General features: G+C 52.1%; 1 protein-coding gene across 1 annotated transcript; it reads right to left on the bottom strand.

Annotated features, from left to right (window-relative positions):
- Positions 1–3,568: 3,568 nt before the first annotated feature.
- On the bottom strand, positions 3,569–18,535 carry Bpifb2 (BPI fold containing family B member 2). Its single transcript, XM_070007781.1, has 16 exons — positions 18,433–18,535; positions 17,680–17,812; positions 15,274–15,367; positions 12,907–13,011; positions 11,885–12,031; positions 11,344–11,404; positions 9,801–9,861; positions 8,536–8,627; positions 8,099–8,284; positions 7,833–7,886; positions 7,169–7,339; positions 6,673–6,740; positions 6,474–6,519; positions 5,823–5,886; positions 5,432–5,508; positions 3,569–3,947 (listed from the first exon to the last, which is right to left on the bottom strand). Exons 2-16 carry the CDS (start codon positions 17,783–17,785, stop codon positions 3,906–3,908), a joined length of 1,374 nt encoding a protein of 457 aa, XP_069863882.1. The 5' UTR covers positions 17,786–17,812; positions 18,433–18,535; the 3' UTR covers positions 3,569–3,905.
- Positions 18,536–19,438: the final 903 nt, after the last annotated feature.

The raw sequence follows: 19,438 nt of genomic DNA, 5'->3' as shown, positions 1-19,438 counted from the left end.
TTGTCAAAAGTTAAAATATTGTTCTTTTTTTGGGGGGGGGTCCGGTCATAGGGCCTGAACTCTGGGCCTGGGCGCTGTCCCTCAGCTCTTCAGCTCAAGGCTAGCGCTCTACCACTTGAGCCACAGTGCCACTTCTGGCTTTTTTCTTTTTGCTTATGTGGTGCTGAGGAATCGAACCCAGGGCCTCTTGCATGCAAGGCAAGTGCTCTACCACTGAGCCACCTTCCCAGCCCCTAAAATATTGTTCTTAATGACATCTAACCCTGGTAACCTCTTTGTAAAATAGACTAAAATTATAGGTGCCTGGTTAGGTAGGATCAACACCCCTGAGTCAGCTTGAAGAAGTTACAGAAGATGAATCTTCACCCATCATCCCCTTTTTAGAACAAGGGACCAGAGTAAAAAAAAAAAAAGTGGCAAAATAGACAGAAGAAAAAGGCATGGAAAATAGTAGTACAGGCCTGAGCCCTCTATATCTGCCTAGAAAATCAGCCTTATTAAAAGAACTATCTAGTTAAAAAGGTTGTCATCTTGGTAATTTGTCCTGGTTATTGTCTAAATAGTCTTAAAAACTAGTGGGGCCACAGCCTGCCAAGCCTATGTATTACTTGTATCCTTAACCAGTCTGTGTAGAAATTTACAGCCCAGCACGAGGTGTGACAGTCCCTTGGAACCACTGAGAGACCCTGCTGCTGCTGCTGCTGCTACAGCCTGATAGTTACCTGGAGGAAATCTACATCGTTACCCTCACCACCTCCACTGTGGAAAAAGTAGACTAAACTCCTGCCTGATTCCATCTTTTGGATGGCTTCGCTTTGTCCATGTTGCCATATACCTACTCTAATTTTATTATGGCTACTCCTCTTGCCGGGGAGACTAGCAAACATTGCGTTGTTCATTCCTTACACTGCTTTGCCACTATGGGACTTCCTAAACATATTAAAACTGATAATGGTCCGGGATATGTCAGACAAGCTTTTCAAACTTTTTGTAAATCTTACCAGATTGTTCGCTCTACAGATATTCCCTATATTCCTCAAGGACAAGATATTGTTAAACAAGCCAATGGGTTGTTAAAACACCAATTTTTAAATTAAAAGGGGGGAATTATATCCCTTCTCTCCTGTTAATATTCTTCTCATGCTTTATTTGTACTAATTTTTTTAAAGTTTAGATTATAATGGCCTTTCCACAGCACAGCAGTTTTGGGAAAAAAAGAGAGCAAAGAGCTTTTGCCCAAGTTAAGTGGAAGGATCCTTTAACAAGTGATTGGCACAGGCCGGATCTGTTTTTAACATGGGGTGGAGGACATGTTTGTGTTTTTCCACAGGAAGAAAATAAATCCCGCTGGTTGCCTGAGCATTGCGTTAGGATTGTGGAGGCTCATTCAGATGACACAAACGCTGACACATTGGGCTTACGTGCCAGATCCCCCGATTGTACAACCTACAACTTGGGAGGGAGTTGAAGTACTCATTCACGTCAATAGATCAGCATACAGTACAGCCCCTGATCCCTTCATCCAGCACACTAAGATGGGAGATATCTCAACTTCAGACATTGGAACTCCTTTATGCTTTACCACCAGCTCTAAAGACTCCATTCCAGGCTGTATTATAATGCTATCCATAAAATTTGGATCCCAGACAAAAATCAAATGTACAATATACAGATGACATCTTTACCAACTGGGCACCCAGTTCATGCAAATTCCACTCCGTCGTATATGATACCCCGTTGCATTAATTCTTCACAAATAGTAGTATCTACAGGAGAGCCTCATCCAATAAGGTGCAGACATGTACAGCCATTTTTTACCAATATTTCTGGAACTAACTCTCAATTAATGGACTGGTCTGGAGCTAATCTTACTAAGAAGTACAATCCTGGGCTGTGGTGGATGAATGGGCATCCTCAACATCATGTTTGGATGCTGGTGGCTGCACTCAATAACATAACCTGACCCAATTCATCCCTTTTAAAAAATATTATGAGTTGTGTATCACCACCCCATGTCATTATGTATGGACTGTTTAATATCTCTGTAGAAGCTAATTAGTTTAATGTCACCTGTTCTAATTGTTCTTTTACTAATTGCTTGTATAGCAGCATAAGTGAATCCATACTTATTGTCAGACAGCCATCTTTTGTTATGCTTCCTGTAAATATTTCTGAAACTTGATATGAAGATTCTGGCATTCAAGTGTTAAGACAATTGAAAGAACTAATGCGCCCTCGTCGATTTGTTGGGTTACTTGTAGCTGATGTTTTCGCCTTTATGTCGTTAGCTGCCTCTGCAGCGGCAGCTGCTGTGGTACTAACACAAAGTGTACAAACTGCCCATTATCTTAATCAGCTTGCTCATATACTACACAAGCCCTACCTCTGGACTCTAAAGTGGCAAAAACTGCTAAAAAAAATGTTTAAACAATTTCAACACTGTATCCCTTCCCTGACTTACGTTAAAGGATTGCTAATGTCACTGCTTGGCCTGGGAATGCTTTTGCTGATAGTTTTTCTATGCCTTTCTTATACGTGCACCGCAAAACTCTCTTATGAGTTTAGCCAGCCAGCTACATAAGATCAAGCTCCATATAAATGAATTCCCCCCGAGAGGAACTGTAGCCAGAGACGGGTAAGAGGGGGTGCCAGTCTGACCAACCTAAGACAGGGCCTTCAGCTTTGCTCTGAAGAAGTTCCAGATGACAGGGAAGACAAACAAGGTGATCCACCCAACCTAAGACAGGCGGGTTCGCTTCTTTAAACAAAGACAGGGAAGATGTTGGGCGGAGAGGACAGGAGTCAGGCTCAGGCAGGGAGCAGCAGCAGGATGTGAACCTGCCTCCCTTAACACAAAAGCTTGTTGGGACTAGAGCAAATCCAAGATGGAGACACAGCTTGGAGAGGCCATGAACACATCACCCAAGTTTTGCAGCTCAGTAACAAAGTCCAGCCAGGGGTGGGTGCATGGAAAGGGAACTGGACATCATACACCTGGATTCTAGAAAGGCCATTGTTCTTGGGACCTGCCATCATCACCCTCCAGCTCCAGCACACTGGAACTCCATGAAGTGGCACTGTGGCTCAAGTGGTAGAGTGCTCGCCTTGAGCTAAAGAGCTGAGGGACAGCGCCCAGGCTGAGTTCAAGCCCCATGACTGACAAAAAAGAAAGAAAGAAAGAAAGAAAGAAAGAAAGAAAGAAAGAAAGAAAGAAAGAAAGAAAGAAAGAAAGAAAGAAAGAAAGAAAGAAAGAAAGAAAGAAAGAAAAGAGATGGAACTCCAGACCCTGCCTGCCTGCCTTGCAGGGGTCCTAAAGATGAGCTATGCCACAGGCAGGCCTGAAGAATCACCCCCACCTGTTCCTAACTTTGAGCTCATCCCAGTTGTCCTCCAAGGTCGTCCTTCAAAATACGAGCTCCCTGGGCAAGGAGGTGACGGAGTCAATAGGTGGTCATCAGAGGTGTGCTCCCCTCAGGCACACTGGTGGCTCTGACAAGACAGGACCCAGGAATTGCTGGCCTCAGGTACACAATGAGACGGCTAGGTCTGGCTACAAATTGCAGCTCCGGAAAAGTTTAATGCCAGAGGGGAGGGAGCTAGACAGCCTGAAGGACCACAAAATGGGGCATCGAGGGAGGAAGGGGCCCAGGAGAGAAGGAAACACTGGGAGATGCAGGCAGAAGCAGGGAGAAGGAGGGGGAGAGAAAGAAGAGGGCACTGGAGGAAACAAAGACGGGAACCCGGGAACCCAGGCACCCAGGGAAGACTGAAGAGCTTAGCCAGGCAGTCTGGCTTGCTGGTGATAACTCCATGTGGCTTTGCCTCAGTTTCCCCAGCAGCTTGAGGGAAGAGGGCTCCCTGAGCAATGAGGTTGCCTCACCCTCAGCCCTCCCAGTGACACTCCTTCAGTGCTGGTAGGAGAGTCCGCTCGATATCACCACATAGCCCTGAAAGACAGAGAAAAGCACAGACCAGTCAGAGGCCTGTGAGCACACACACACACACACACACACACACACACACACACACACACACACACACACACACACACACACACACACACACACACACACACACACACACACACACACACACACACACACACACACACACACACACACACACACACACACACACACACACACACACCAGCCTGGCTCTGAGTTCATGCTTTGCCATTCTTGCTGTTCCCCCAGGAGAGACCCTGGCTACTTTGGGCCTCTGTCTTCCGAAGGAGGCAGGTGGTTAGCATCCAGCCCCCAGATCTATGGAGAAGACACAGTGAGAATCTAGAATCTCATCAAGAATCAAGAATCTTCTCCAAACCCACATCCCCTGCCCAGCAGGGCCAAGTACCCCCAAACCTCCCCTACTCTACACTACACTGTAGAAATATTCTGGAGGGCTTCTTCTTATTCATTCATTCAACAAAACTTCCTTCAGCCCCTGCTACATACCAATCCTTGCAGGCAGGACGGACCCAGTCCTGCCCATAGGTAGTTCATAGTCTCATGCTAGGTGAACCAATATGGCGGCCATTACCTCATAGGGCTTAACCTTGAAATTCAGCAATTCTCTTGCATTTGCCATATTTTAATTGCTCAGTGGCCACATATCCCTGAAGCAACTGCTTTGGACAATGTGGATGGCCATCACTGTGGAAAGTTCTGATGGCCAGTGCTAGTCTAGCAACCTTGGCCTTCTGGCCTAGTGGTTGGATTGGTGAGACGCAGTGTGAGCCGACCACCCAGACATATCTTAGGGTAATTCCCGTCATCAGGCCTGGGTACTGATTGCTCTTCTGGAAGCGGCTTCTCCAAGGGTCTTGGGACCACAATGGATAAGGAATAGGGTTATCTTCCCTGCAGAGATATTGGTGGGCAGGAGGCAGGGGGTGGGAGAGGGATATTGGGGGGCGGGGGGGCAGGCAGAGGCCTAGATTTCTGTCTGTGAGTACTTGTTGAAGGAATTTCTTCTTATTCCCCTTGCCCAGGTGAAATGTGGGAACGTTCTAGGATCTCACTCTGGACTGGGTTGTGGTTGAATTTTACTCTGGACCCATAATTTCCTGTCTAGGGACAATCATTGTAGAAGGTTCAGGAGGCTCCGAGAGCTGCCTCTCCAACCTGCAGAAGTTGTCTATAAGGCTACAAAGCACCCTCTGTCTCCCACTCCTGACACCCAGAATCATGGCACAACTGGAGCCCCAAATCCCCTGATGTGGGTTATGAGGATGGAGGGGGGAGGTCTCGTGATGTCCTGATCTTCCATCTCTTTACAGGAAAGGCTCCTGCGTGGTCTAGCAGGGACAGGGTACACCCCCAGGCCCGCCCGCCCTCAACACTCCCCGGTTTGCAGGATGGGAGGGAGAGGGGTGACCGAGGCCTTGCTGACCCCAGAGGCCCCTCTGAGCACTCCCCCAGGCTCTCACCTCATGGACAGAGACCTCAGGGCTGGCGTAGTGGAGATCAACCATACTGGGGAGGCCAACACCTATGCTTAAGATAGCTGCGGGGAGAAAGGAGAAAGGAACTGGGCTGGAAGTCGATCGTACGTGGCCTGGAGCCAGCTCTGTTCTCAAGTCCTCATGGGCATGGGAGCACTGGGGAGGTGGCTGCCATGATTACTTCCCCCACTTTACAAAAGGGAAAACTGAGGCCAGGAGAGGTAAAGAAGCTGGTAAAGCCCAATAGCCAAGAAGCCACATGGGCTCCAGACTCCAGTCTCCCTCTGATCCCCCGAGGCTTAGAGGAAGGAGGGGACTAAGATGGGGCACATGCAGACAGGGTGTGCAGTGAGGAGGGGCGGGGGGACAGGCTCACCATTGAGGTGGTACAGCAGAGGTTTCTCGAACACGGTACACATGAGTGTGTGTATCTGATCCATCTATAATCATGGAGACAGAGGGATGGATGACCACAGATTTGCCCAGGGAGGGGTCCAGAGAGATGGATAGTTAGGCAGATGGACAGGCAGGCAGCCAGGCAGATGCACGGCCCAGTAAAAGCAGAGAGAGGAGAGTAGCTCCACCAGGTCCCCGCTCCAGCGGAGCCAAGCTCTGCCCTTAACAGCATCGCCTTGGGAGGGTCGGGCTGAGAAGCAGCACCTGCCCAAGTGAGGCTGAGGGATGCGCCCCAGCTGCCTGACACACCTTACACTCAGTGACTCCAAGGGGGCAACCAGAAGCCCACCTGGCACCACGTGACCACCAGACAGCTTGACTGACAGCTTGGGGGAAGGAGGAGGTTGGGGCATATTGACTGTCAGACTGGCGTTTGGCAACAAATGTATACATAGCAGCTGGGACCACTGAGGTCTGGGTTGGAGATTATTAGCCACCAGGCAGAGGGACACACAGGGACTCTGGGACAGACAGAGAGCAGAAAGGAGGGGCACTCCAAGTGCAGACACACACTCGCACACCCTCTTCCTGGGCTCAAGGCTGGCCCGGCCAGTCGGAAGCCCACCCTCACCTCAATGGAGCCCACGTTGGAGGCGGCCACTGAGATCTGGACATCCCTGCAAGAGAAGCCAGAGCGCCCTGGGTGGAGCCAGCACCTCCTTGCCCCACCCCGCCCCCGGCCACACAGCTGCACCTCAAGCTCCCCCAACACTGTGACCCATTGCACGGACGAGTCCACGGAGGCTGCTGAAAGCAGGGGCCCGCGTTACCCCAGCATAGACGCGGTCCCCCGGAGCTTCATCTTGGACACAGAAAACTGAAGTTTCAGGTTCACAACCTGGGGGGGGGGGGGACAGTGGGGTCAGAGGGCACAGAGTCTGGAGGAATCTTTCCCTCCTATCCCCCCACACACACACACTGACCATAGTTGTTTGGGGAGCATTACTGAGGTGCCAGTCCTTGCTCTGGAAAGCTACCACAAGTACCCCCCAATAATCATCCCGGTGGTGGTGGCTGCCACAAAGGCAGAGAGTGGAGGGAGAGTGGAGGAAGGGGTGCCCTGGGGACAGGTGAGGGCCCCAAGAAGGCTGCCCTAAGGAAAGCTGGAAAATTGAAAGATGGAGAGGAGCCAGAGGGCTCTGTCCATGCAAAGACCCTGAGGTAGAAAGAGCCCGGCAAGTTCAATTAAGAGACCGCACGGAGACTGGTGTGGACACAACAAAGCAAATGAAGAGCCCATGGCCTCCTTCACAGCAGCGCACTCACCACATCCAGGGAGAAGAGGGACTGGAAGGCCGAGTTAGAGGATGTTGCCAGGACATCCACCAAGGGCTGCAGTCTCAGAGTGGCATTGTTGGTATGGAGCGTGAGCATGGGCTTGGCACCCAGCTGGACTTTGAGCACCAGGGGCTTGGGCTGGGGGAAGAGGTGTGCCACCTGGGTGGTGGGGAAGAAGGGAAGCAGGCTGGGATATGAGCTGCAGAGATCCTCAGTGCTGACAAATCACCAGGGCTCTGCACATGACCGGGCTAAAGAGTGAACCAGACAAGGGGTTTGGGCTCCTCGGAGGGGATCCCCGAGCTGGATCTTGGCTTTGTTTGTTTCTTTTGAGACAGGGTCTATGGAGCTGTGGTCTCAAGCTCATGCCTCAGTCTCCCAAGTATTGGGATTATAAGTATTTTCCACTACACCCAGCTCGGAGCTGTATCTCGGAGGTAGATAGGGATCCGGAAAGAGGAAGGCCACCCCTGGCAGAGGCACTCAGGGGCAGTGAGAAGAGAGCCCCAGGTCTGTGCAGAAGAAGGGCCAGCCCTGACGAGCAGGAGAGGTGGAAAGGGAACCCTACTTGGGGCAGTTGTGTGCCAGCTGAGACCTGGGTCCTGAGAACCCCATCCCAGCCTCCAGACTTGCCCCCAGGAGCATCACCTACCTCTGGGATGAGCTGGCCCAGCGTGGAAGTGCTCAGCAGATTGTCCTTGGAGCTCTGAAATCAGCCCCACCCAGGGCAGGGTTTACCGCAGCCATCCTCCAAGGAAGGACCCCGAGTAGAGGACAGGGACCCTCCCATCACAGACCCAGTAATCCTCCCATCAGCCCCCCTGAGGCCCCTGCCAGGGCTTCGTGTTTGTGGGATATCCCAAGTCTAGGTCACCGGGCACCCTGCTGGTATGCCCTGAGCAGCAGGTCTGGCCTCACCAGCTGCCCAGTGATGTCCAGGTTGAGGGTGCCAGCCTTCTGCATCAGCAGAAGAGCATAGTCAAACAGCTGCTGGGATAGGGTCACAGTTGCCATAGCACCCGTGGTATCCATAGGCCATGGCAACAGGAAGGAGGCAGCATCCAGGGGCGGGGCCATGGGCTTGCCCAGCAGGAAGAGAACAGCCTATAGGGAGAAGCAGCAGGGTCTCAGGTATGGGGGGGGGAGGGGGGGGAGGAGGGTTGGCCCTGGGATAGAACATGGCTCCTAGATGTCAATCAACCCCTCAGGCTGCCGCTTGCTGTCTGGCCTGTGTGCCTTGTTCTGCCCAGAACAGCATTCTGCCCTTCTCCCTTAATGTCCTTGCTCCTTTCGGAATCTCCCCCAGACACCTAGGACCACCATGGTCCCCAGATCCCAGCAGCTGGTTGGCTCACCTTGACCTCCAAGGAAATGGAGTCACTGGTGATAATGGGCACATTTGCCATGGAGTAGCGGATCTGAGACTCAGGACCCACAGGGTTGAGGCCTTCATAACACCAGGATGGAGAGGAAAAGAAAAGAAAAAAAAGGTATATTGAGCACTTCCCACCAATTACCTCATCTAGCCAGAAAACTACATTATCTGAGAAGCTTGAGGCAGGCCCCAAAAGCAGAGAGGCAGGCAAAGTGTACGCAACCAAGACGCAGCCACTCCTACACAGCTGTTGACTCCTGGTTTAGAAATCATTTTCACAGTTATGATTTCTGCTTTCCCAGTGGGTATCAGACTAATGACCCTAAATTAGAAGGAATGAGAAGGCTCAATCCAGACCCAAATACCATCTGATATAGTAAAAAAGGAAGCGAAAAAAAGACAAAGAGCTCCAAGTCCCGTGGCTCACAATCCCAGCTACTTGGGAGGACTGGGTTTGAGTCCAGTCTGAGCCCTCACTTGTAGCTCATGCCTGTAATCCTAGCTACTCAAGAGGCTGAGATTGGAGGATCATGTTTCAAAGCCAGACCAAGCAGGAAAGTCCTTGAGACTCTTATCTCCAATAGACTAGTCAGAAAAAGCCAGATGTGGAACAGTGGTTCAAGTGGTAGAGCACTAGCCTAGAGCAAAAAAGTTCAGGGACAGCACCCAGGCCCTGAGTTTAAGCCCCAGAACCTGGGAAAAAAAAAAAAAAAAAAAGCAAGATCCTATCTCAAAATACACGTCAGAACCAAAGGCTCTTGCCTATAATCCTAGCTACTTAGGAGATATAAGAATTGTAATTCAAAGCCACCCTGGACAGGGGCTGGAAAGGTGGCTCAGTGGTAGAGTGCTTGCCTTGTATGCATGGGGCCCTGGGCTCGATTCCTCAGCACCACATAAGCAGAAAAAGCTGAAGTAGCGCTATAGCTCAAGTGGTAGAGTACTAGCCTTGAGTGCAAGGAGGCTCTGGTACAGCACCCAGGCCCTGAGTTCAAAGCACAACGTTAATCCAGGGTATACAGGAGTCATAGGTAGGAGGGACTGTAGTGAAAGGCTGACCCAGGCAAAAAGCATAAGAATCTGGAATTCCCGGATTCCATGAATATTTGTGCAGTCTGGAAGCCCACAGTTCATCCTATGATGGGCCCCTCCCAGAGGTCAGCCCTGATCCAGAGATGGAGTATGTGAAGGGTCTCGGCAGCACCACAGGCCCAGCCCTCCCAAACCCTGGGCTCCAGGTCTTACCAATCAATGTGCCCAGGTGGACATTGAGCTCCTGCACCAGGCTGGAGATGCGCAGGCAGAGCTGGAGTAAGACAAAGAAGGGCTGTGGTTAGCCCCTTAGGACGAGAGGTAAGAGGCTGCAAGGGGTCCAAGGACACCTAGGCCTGACACCCCTTCCTCCTTCCACTCCTCAATGGGCATCTCCCAGCACTTGAAACAGGGCACGGATCCTCAAGGCTAGCAAGGGCAGCCTAGGCCCACAGCTAGACTAAAAGTCACAGCCAGGCTGAGGAGCCTGCTACCACGGAGACGAGAGAGCCAGTTACTGAGGGCACGGTGCCCTTGGTGAAGCAGCCTGTGGTCCGTGGACTCCCACACATGGGCCAGGCCAGACAGGCAGGGGAAAGAGGACGGGGTTTCCCCTTCCTGCAGGGCCCTCTGAAGCCCTGGTCTGGAAGAGACTGTGGGGGGGGAGGGGAGCCAGGGACAGGTGGGGCTGATGATGGGGCCAAGATCCTCTTGAGCAGCCTCAAAACAAGCTGCAGCTTTTCATCTGCAAGGTAGGAGTGTTGCAGCCTGCTTTTGGGGTGGGGTTGGCCTACAGTAGGTGTACTCTCCTATCTCCCCCTGATGGGGAGGTGGAGGGGTGAGAGTTTGCACCCCAGGGCATCATCTTGTACCAGGTCAGCTACGTGAAGCTAATGACAAGAGCAGAAAATGCAACCATCCCTGCCAGAGCACACAGCTGGGACGGAGGCAGCGTCTGGAAGAATGTGGCCACACGTGGCTCCAGTGCCAAGCCTCATGCACGCTTATCTTGTCTCCCTGGAAACACTGCCCCTCCTCCACCCTCTAGCATGGAATCGGAGATGCCTTAGGGGATGAACCCACCTCCTTGGCAACTCCCTAAACCCTACCTTTGCTTGTGTTTCTCAACCCCTCATTTGGGCATCAACCTCTTTCCTGCCCTTGTGGGAAACTGGAGGTTCCCATGGAGGGTTTTCTACAAAAAATCCTGAGCTGGGGGTGAAGCAATAGTGCATGAGTATGTGCTATGCATACATGAGGCCCCAGCTTCCACCTCAAGCACACACACACACACACACACACACACACACACACACACACACACACACACACACACACACCAAGCACACACACACCAAGCACACACATAATCCCCAGCTACCCTGCTCATGTCTGAATCCCCCACTTCTTCCATCAGGCTTTTTTTGGGGGGGGAGGGGTTGGTCACGGGTTTTGACTCAGGGCCTAGGCATTGTCACTGAGCTTTTATGCTCAAGGCTAGTGCTCTATCACTTTGAGCCACAGCTCACTCCACTTGGGGTAGATTGATTAGACACTAGTAGTTGATTAAACATAAGAGTTTTATGGACTTTTCTGCCCTTGCTGGCTTTGAACCATGCTTCTTAGATCTCAGCCTCCTGAGTAGCTAGGATTACAGGCATGAGCCACTGGTGGCCAGCCCATTAGGCCTCTGGGTGAGAGGCCTCTTACTTGTCCCCCCCCTCCCTGCCCTGGGCCCTCTCTCAGGGTCCTTTACCTTGTTACGCAGGGCAGCTTGAATGTGCTTCTGCACCAGGACCAGCAGTGCAGGGGAGACGCTGAGGAAGACACAGAAAGGATGCTTGACTCAGCAAAGCCCCACATCTGGGCAGAAGACTCTGTCCTCTGGCAGTCCAGTGAAAGCCCACCATCCTCCAGACTCAGGGCTGGGATGGTTGTCCCCACCCCCAGAGTCTCAAAGATAAAGTCTCGTCGTCATAAGGTTTGGAGATGGCCACATTGTGATAAGTGAGGCCAGACTTAGGGGAGACTGAGGACAGTGAAAAGCCAGTCTCCTCCTGTCCCTGACCAACTGGCTTGGTGGCCACTCCAAGCCCAGTGGCTGAGCTTGGATCCCAGCTCTGTTTCCTGCTCTGGCTCAAGTTCTCTGAGACCTGCCCAGCAAAGCCCTGTCCCCGGTATCCCATCTGAACAATGAGGGATGGCTGAACTCCATGTTTTCAACAGTAATTCCAGGTGGCCCACAGAAGCCCAGGGATCTTTGGTTCAATAAGAGATTGGTTCATCCAGGCACTTACCTGTTTCTGCCAGCCAGCACACTGGCCGGGCTGAAGAGTGAGAAGCAGGAGGAGACTCCGACCTCAGGGGTCCCGATGGAGGCCCGCGCCACGCGCACATCAGCCAGCAGTACCACAGGCAGCAGCATCTCCAGGGGCTCTGAGACACTGTGGGAGGTCAGACCCAGCTCATGAAAGACCCTCAGATCCTTGGGCCTACGCTTGCCTACAACTTGATGAAGACAGGGCCTCCCACTCAGCATGAGCCAACCTCACTTGGGGTAGACTCTGAGCCCCCATATTCCACTCTGGGTCACAAATGTCACAGCACAGAGATGGTAACAGAGAGTGTAGGACTCTGGGCCAGTCACCAGCCAAGCTGAGCCTCCCATGAAATAGACACAGGATTGGCACCGGCTGTGCTGAGTTCCCAGGTGCTCGCCATATGCAAACACCCAGCTGTGCGTGCAGAGAACACCCATGGCATCACCGCTTGAGGGTCCAGTGGAGCCAAGAGGTGCCACGGAGTGCCAGCTCACAGCTTGAATGTTGAGTGCCTAACAGAAGCTGCCTGGTTGCAGAATAATGTGGACAGCCGCACCTACTGAGCACCTGTGTGTGTGTGCCTGGCGTGGGACAAGTAAGGACAGTAGCTAACCTCAGCAACAGATGCCCCACACTCAGCCATCAGTAAATTCACCCATTTGTCAGACGAGAAAACTGAGGATTAGGGAAGTGATGTGACTGCCCGCCACATAATGGTTGGGCAGGGATTGGGATCTTAAAGATCTCCCTGTCCTCTTTTATTAGCTTAATAAAAAAAATACACACATGCATGTATGAATACATACATACATGCATGCATGCATGCATGCATACACACATACATACATACATACACACATACGTACATACGTACATACGCACATACATACGCACATACATACGCACATACATACATACATATTCTCCTGATCTTACTCTCTTTTGAACGTGGGACAGAGACAGGAAGGGTGGCAAGTTTGACAGATTCATTCACTCACCGCAAGATCTGGATGGTAAAATTGGCCATTGCTGACACATGAACCCCAAAACCAGCCATGAATTTCAGGTGGAGGCCGGACACATGAATTTCTGGGATCTGGATGCTGCAAGGTAGGAACCAAGGTAGCAGGGAGCCCCCAGGAAGCCATAGACTTGGCCCTGGGATGCTTTGAGCCACACTGACACCATTCATATTACAAGAAGCTTTCTAGCAGGGCACCAATGTCTCACACCTGTAATCCCAGGTACTTGGAAACTGAGATCTAGAGGATCATGGTTTGAAGCTAGTCCAGGCAGAAAAGTCCAAGAGACTCTGTTTCCAAAATAACCAACAAAAAGCTAGGCTAGATGGGCACTGGTGGCTCATGCCTGTAATCCTAGCTACTCAAGAGGCTGAGATCTGAGGATCATGGTGTAAAGGCAGCCCGGGCAAAAAAGTCCATGAGACTCTTTATCTCAAATTAACCACCAGAAAACTGAAGTGGTGCTGTGTGGCTCAAAGTGGTAGAACACTAGTCTTGACCAGAAGAGTTCACGAACAGTGCCTAGACCCTGAATTCAAGCCCCATGACCTACCAAAAAAAAAAACTAGGCTAGAGGCATGTTTCAAATGGTAGAGTACCAACTAAGAAAGCAAGCAGAGTGAGTTCATATCCCAGTATAGGCAGGAAAAAGGTGAGGGGGCACTTTCTACAAGTGGGGCCATGAAGTGAGGGGACAATGATAAGTTCTCCACTCTGGGGCGAAGGGAGACAGGCCAGCCAAAGCTGGGCGGACAGTTGAAGGGGGACAGGCAGCGGGGTCCCAGCCTCAGGTTGGATCTAGTGAGATGAAATGGGTAGGTCTCTGGCCATTTCTAGCAGTGACCCAGGAGGAAGTTTGGGAAAGAGACTTTGAGATGGACTGAGGCAGAAATCCTCCTGGAGCCTCTAAGCCGGAAGGACACACCTCCCACCACTGCTGCCATTCCCATTCCTCAGCATCAAGCCCTCCTTTCCCTGACTGCTAAGTAGAAATCAGTTCTTCTGCATAGTGGCTGTGGGGAGGAGATTCAGACACTGCAGAGCCGGCTGGAGTGGGGGAAGGAGGGGCCCATGCAGTCCACCTTGGCACTCCTCACTGCTAGCCTTGGGCGACTGAACCCAAGACAGTCATGAACCCATGACTGTCTTCCACACACAGGCCAACCCTGCTCCATTCACCCCAGTGCCACCCATACGTGTTCCCAGGTCTGCAGCCGAGGCCTAGGCAAGGGATGTGGTAGGGTCAGCTCAGAAACCTCTGCAGCATTCTTGGTGGCTGGCTGTCCATGCAGGTCTCACACCTTGGTCTTTATAACCATGTTGTGAACAGCACTCCAGCCCTACATTAAGATACTCACGCTTGGGTTGGGAAGGTGGCTTGGTGGTAGAGGCTTGCCTAGCGTGCAGGAAGCCCTGGGTTCAATTTCTCAGTACCACATACATAGAAAAAAAGCCAGAAGTGGTGCTGTGGCTCAAGTGGTAGAGGGCTAGCCTTGAGCAAAAGAAGCTCAGGGACAGTGACCAGGCCCTGAGTTCAAGCCCCAGGACCAGCAAAAAAAAAAAAAAAAGCTTCTCTTTCTGGTAGCCCCCTGGGTGGTGGCTGTCTGTTTACTCCTGTGGTATTTCCATATCTTAAAGTTAGTTGCCATCATTCAAAATTATAGTAGATAGACGATAGACAGATAAATGATAGATACTTCATAGATAGATGAGAGACAAATAGATGGTAGCTAATAAGATAGATAGATGATAGAAAGATTGCTAGTGGACAGACAGCCTGACAGATGAGTCCCATGACACCTAGAGACTTGTCAGCAGCAAGTCTGTGCTCCACATGGGATGTGGACAGCGAGCCCAGCCACTGGAGGTGTCTGGCTTTGAGACACCCCACCCACCTATGTGCATTAAGGGGTGGGGCTATTGGGCTCAGGCTTGTGTCTAAATTTCATGTCTAGCTTTTGGAGGAAGAAGCCTAGGGTCCTGCTAGCTCTGTGATCTTAGGGCCACAGTACTAGACCCCCTGAGGACAGAACTACCTCAGAGACACCAGGCCTCCCCATGTCTCCATCTTAGACTCACCTCCTAAGTCTTTTCACAACCCCTCACTCTGTGGCTGGGAGCATCTGACCTAGGGAGAGGAGGCTCCCCTATCAACGACAGCTATATTAACTTCTGGCCTGGAGTACCGTACCCAGTGGATGGGAGCACTCCCCCTCCTAGCTTGAGGAGCAAGGCTCGTTCAGGACTCCTACCCGCCTCCTGGGGAACTGAAGCACTTACCTGGTCACCAGGAACTCTCCAGCTAGTACAAGAGCACCTCCTCTGGAAGGTGGCAGCACTCACCTGATAGGCTGAAGCACCTTACCGCTCCTGTCCAGGAAATTGGGCACAGGGACCTGCAGGGCTCGCTCGAGTGGGGCCTTCCCGATGTCAGACACTGCGGGACCAGGGCAGGGCACTGAGAACACAGCACTTGCCATCTTCCCTGCGCAGGGAAAGAACAGGCGGCCCCCGCACAAGCCCACAGTGAAACACAGTCCACCCTAGGCCCTCCACAACCATGTGGAGGGTGAGGGGCAGCCTCAGCTGGAGGCTGTGCTCTGCCACTTACTGCCTGGGTAGCTGCTCTGTGCCTCAGTCTCCCTATCTATGCCTCTGCACTAGTTATAATGGTATCTGTCGCTTCGTGCCACTGCAGACCCTCGGTGAGCCCGAGTGCCAGCTCCATTCTTGCTGTGGGTCTTTGCAGCCACCCTGGCTTCCCATACAGGGGCTGCTGCGGTCCCAGACATTCTTCTGGGTGCTCTCCTCTTACTCTAATAAATCCCAGCTTGTAGGGAGGTGAAGACACCTGATCTTGGCTCTGGATTGAGGCACCTGGCTCAGAGCCTGTGGATTTCCTACCTCATGGGGGTGCTGGGCCCCAGGTGCTAATGAAGGGCAAGCTTAAAGGAAATGGGAAGCGATGCTAGATGGTGCTAGACCACTGCTCAAACTCACTGTGGGATGATGGGATGTCACTGAACCTCGGAGCCTCGATTTCCCCAGACAAAGAGGACAAAGGTGGTGGTCTCCATGCTCCCAATGCCCTCCTCTAACCTGACTGTGGCTGAGGGGAGATTCCCACCCCAGCCTCAGATTCTATCCACAGTGCTCCAAGACACAGAGCATGAACCTTGGGACTTGTGGGAAAGGGTGGGGAGGATATGGGGAGAAGCCACCCTGCCCAGAGTTGGAAGCAGTGCGGCTACATGGACCCTCCTGCCAGGTTCCTGAGAAGAATAAACAGGCAGATGAGTCAGGGACAACTCCTGGGGACAAAGAAGGTCTGTGCAAGACAAGCAGAGGGCAGGACAGTGGCCAGGGGCGGTGACCCTCGGGTACCTGCCCACAGGCATTCGTTTGACGTATGTGAGTCACATTTCTGCACAGATGACTGACCACGACAGCCCTCATTGTCTACCCATCTGCCCGAAAACAGGCCCTCCTGGGTGGGAGAGGGCCTGCTACTTCCCTGAGGCACTGACTGGCTGCTTTGTGGCCTGGGCTTCAAAGTCCTCCTTCTGTCTAGCTCAAAGTTTACCCACCATAATCAGCTGCTGATCTCATATCCTGACCCAGCTTTGGTAGAATCCCAAGAGGCCCCTTAAATGTACCTGAAGGCTAGAACCCTGAGCCTTGCAGTCTTTGTTTCTCACCAGGTCTTAGCTCTCCCTGGGAATGGGGACAAGCAACAGAGTCATAGGGAAGAGGCCTGTCCCAAGAAAGGCCCAGAGAAGGCTACACTCTGTGGGGAGCTAACTTCAAGACATTCCGGGTAAGCTGGGCGCTGATGGCTCTTGCCTGTAATCCTAGCTACTCAGGAGGCTGAGGCCTGAGGATCGAGGCTCAAAGTCAGCCCAAGGGAGGAAAGTCTTTTATCTCTAGTTAGCTACCAGAAAATTGGAAGTGACATGTGGCTCAAATGGTAGAATGCTAGCCTTGAGCAAAAGAGTGCAGAACCAGTGCCCAGGCCCTGAGTTCAAGCCCCACAATGGACAAAAAATTAAAAAACCCCTGCAGCAATGGGCTTGACATGTCTCTCCCAGCACATGTGGATACAAACCACAGACCACACACATACATACACACACACACACACACACACACATACACACGCATGCGCACGCACGAACACACGCACCCAGAGTGCTCTGCCACACCCCTGAATATATCCAGGCATATGCCACAAGTACCCCCACGCATACACCAAAACAAACAAACTATGCCTGGGCAGCACTGGGAGTGTAGCATAGGCAATAGGGTGTCTGCCGAGCAAGTAGGAGGCCCTGAGTTCAAACCCTAGTACCACCACCAAAAAAAGAATGCATCTCCGTGATGCCCGGAAGGTGTGAGTAGACACACACTCGTAAGAGTTGTTTGGGCAGCTTATGCCCATGACACTAAGGCACATGAGCAAGGTCACATGTACACACTTGCGTTGGGGCCACTGTTCACACTAGTCACATATACACACTTGCGTTTGGGCCACTGTTCACACTGGTCACATGTACACACTTACATTTAGGATACAGCTTATGTGTGCAAGAGCACAGGCCATGTGTGCACACTTCTCAAATACTCATTGGGCAGCACTGTGTCTAGGAGCCAGGGACACATGGCAAATGACAACTCAGGCCTGTGGACACTAAGACGATACACCTGCACAGACATGGGCTCTCCTTCACATGCTAGTGGCACAGTTCTTACCATAACTCAGAGCTGCCTTGTTGAGTCGGACCATGGCATCTGGCAAGGTGGTGTGGACCATGGGTAACAGTGCCAACAGCAGGCCCAGCCCTTGTGACCCAAACATGGCTGTCCTGGCCACTGCCCCCAGGATCTGTGGGCCAAAATAGGGACAAACATCAAGGAGGTTGGTCAAAAAGACTATCCCTAGTTGCTCCAAACATATCCCAGGGCACAGATCCTGCCCTGGGCCCCACAAACAGCCTTTACAGCTCTGTGTTGGGAGCCACCATCTTTCCCTGCCCACTCCACCATGAACTAGAGGAATCTAGTCTGAAAATAGCCCCCAACGCCCAGGGAAATTGTGGTCTTGCCTCAAGTCACACAGTAGACTGGGGCCAAGCACAAGACCAAAGCCATATTAGAAGAAGATGGACCAAGAGGGCTGGGGAGACAGAGGGCTGCTTCTTATTTTCTAAAAAGAGGGTCCAAGCCCAGCACCCCAGAACATAAGGCTCTGTCACTTGATGCCAGGAGTCCAAGCCAGTGTGCTAGCCCAAATGCTGTCCAGTTGTCCAGTCTCAGCCAAGGGAGGACCCAAGGAACCTGGCTCCCTTCCTCATCTCAACCTGATCAGGGGAGGAATGCCCCCCAAATAGATGTCTCCATGGCCCCCAGTCCTAGGCAAGACCAGGGACAGAATGCCTTGCGCAGGGGGTGGTTCAAGGAGAGTCCTCACAGAGAGCTAGAGAAGCCAGCCCAGCCCGTCCCTACCTCAGTGGTCCCTGAGTCGGGTGGATGCTCAGTCCCAGGCAGGTCTCCTCGCCAGGTGGATAGCGGCTTTATGAGGCTCTCCAGTGTTCAGGGACCTCAGGGAAGGGCTGGGGTGCCACAGGTTTGCTTGTGGTTGCAAGTGTTTTCTCTGCAAACACAGCCTTTGCCAAAATGTCTCATGTCACACGTGTGATGGGGCTGCCACGTAGCCAGGCCTGGCAGCCAACCATTGGGAGACCCTGGAGTTAGGCAACTTTGGCTTAAAGGCCAAGAGATAGATCTCAGAAAATTAGTGTCCTCCTAAGAGCATCGCCTCATTGCCCCAGCCAAGGCCCAGGGGTGCCCAAGGGCAGGGCCAGGGTAGCAATGACCCCTCAAGCATGATGTCTTCAAGTTGTGCCCCAAACACCACCCTCACAGAACAGGCAGGAAGCTGCTGAGCCCCAGCTGTCACTGACTGTGCCCTGACCCTGGCTGCATAATGAGCCTTCACCAAAAGGGAAAACAGGAGAAAGCTGACAGACACCCCCAGCTCTTCCCCAAGTGCACTGCCCACTCACACCGGGGTTAGCCCGCCACCTCTTCCCACTTTGCCAGCTCCAGAATCCACCTTGGGTTCCAAAAAAGGGGCCACATGTGTGCAGTGAGGGAGCTTGCACAGATACCTGTGTGTGAATGGATTGTGTGTGTGTGTGTGTGTGTGTGTGTGTGTGTGTGTGGTTTTGTGTGCATAGTTACCTGAAATCTTGGTTCACGATGGTCTACGCCAATCAACACACGCCAACACAAGCACAGATGCGAGTCTGTAAGCGTGTGTCTTACACACTTGTGTGTGGCAGTAAGTAGACTCTTTCCTGCTGTCAAGGATGTGTGCCTGTGGTGTCATGTCTGCCTGTGTAGGTGATGTCTGAGCTGCATTGGGCACCCTTCTATTACTCCGTGTGACCCACCTGGGCCACCGGCCCATCGCATCTGTGGAATGGGGACTCCCTCCATTCCAGATCCT

Source organism: Dipodomys merriami, unplaced genomic scaffold (genome assembly GCF_024711535.1).
Source record: "Dipodomys merriami isolate MVZ:Mamm:240054 unplaced genomic scaffold, mDipMer1.0.p SCAF_7, whole genome shotgun sequence".
In the NCBI taxonomy this organism is placed as follows: Eukaryota; Metazoa; Chordata; class Mammalia; order Rodentia; family Heteromyidae; genus Dipodomys; species Dipodomys merriami.
The sequence above is the reverse complement of the archived record's forward strand: the minus strand, read 5'-3'. Positions and strand labels throughout refer to the sequence as shown.

Coding starts and splice junctions, on each gene's coding strand:
- Bpifb2 (XM_070007781.1), bottom strand. CDS start 17,785: ATGTTTGGGTCACAAGGGCTGGGCCTGCTGTTGGCACTGTTACCCATG. Junction 11,405..11,884: donor GTGCTGGCTGGCAGAAACAG/GTAAGTGCCTGG, acceptor TGTCTTCCTCAG/CGTCTCCCCTGCACTGCTGG. Junction 5,887..6,473: donor CCAACGTGGGCTCCATTGAG/GTGAGGGTGGGC, acceptor CCATGATTATAG/ATGGATCAGATACACACACT.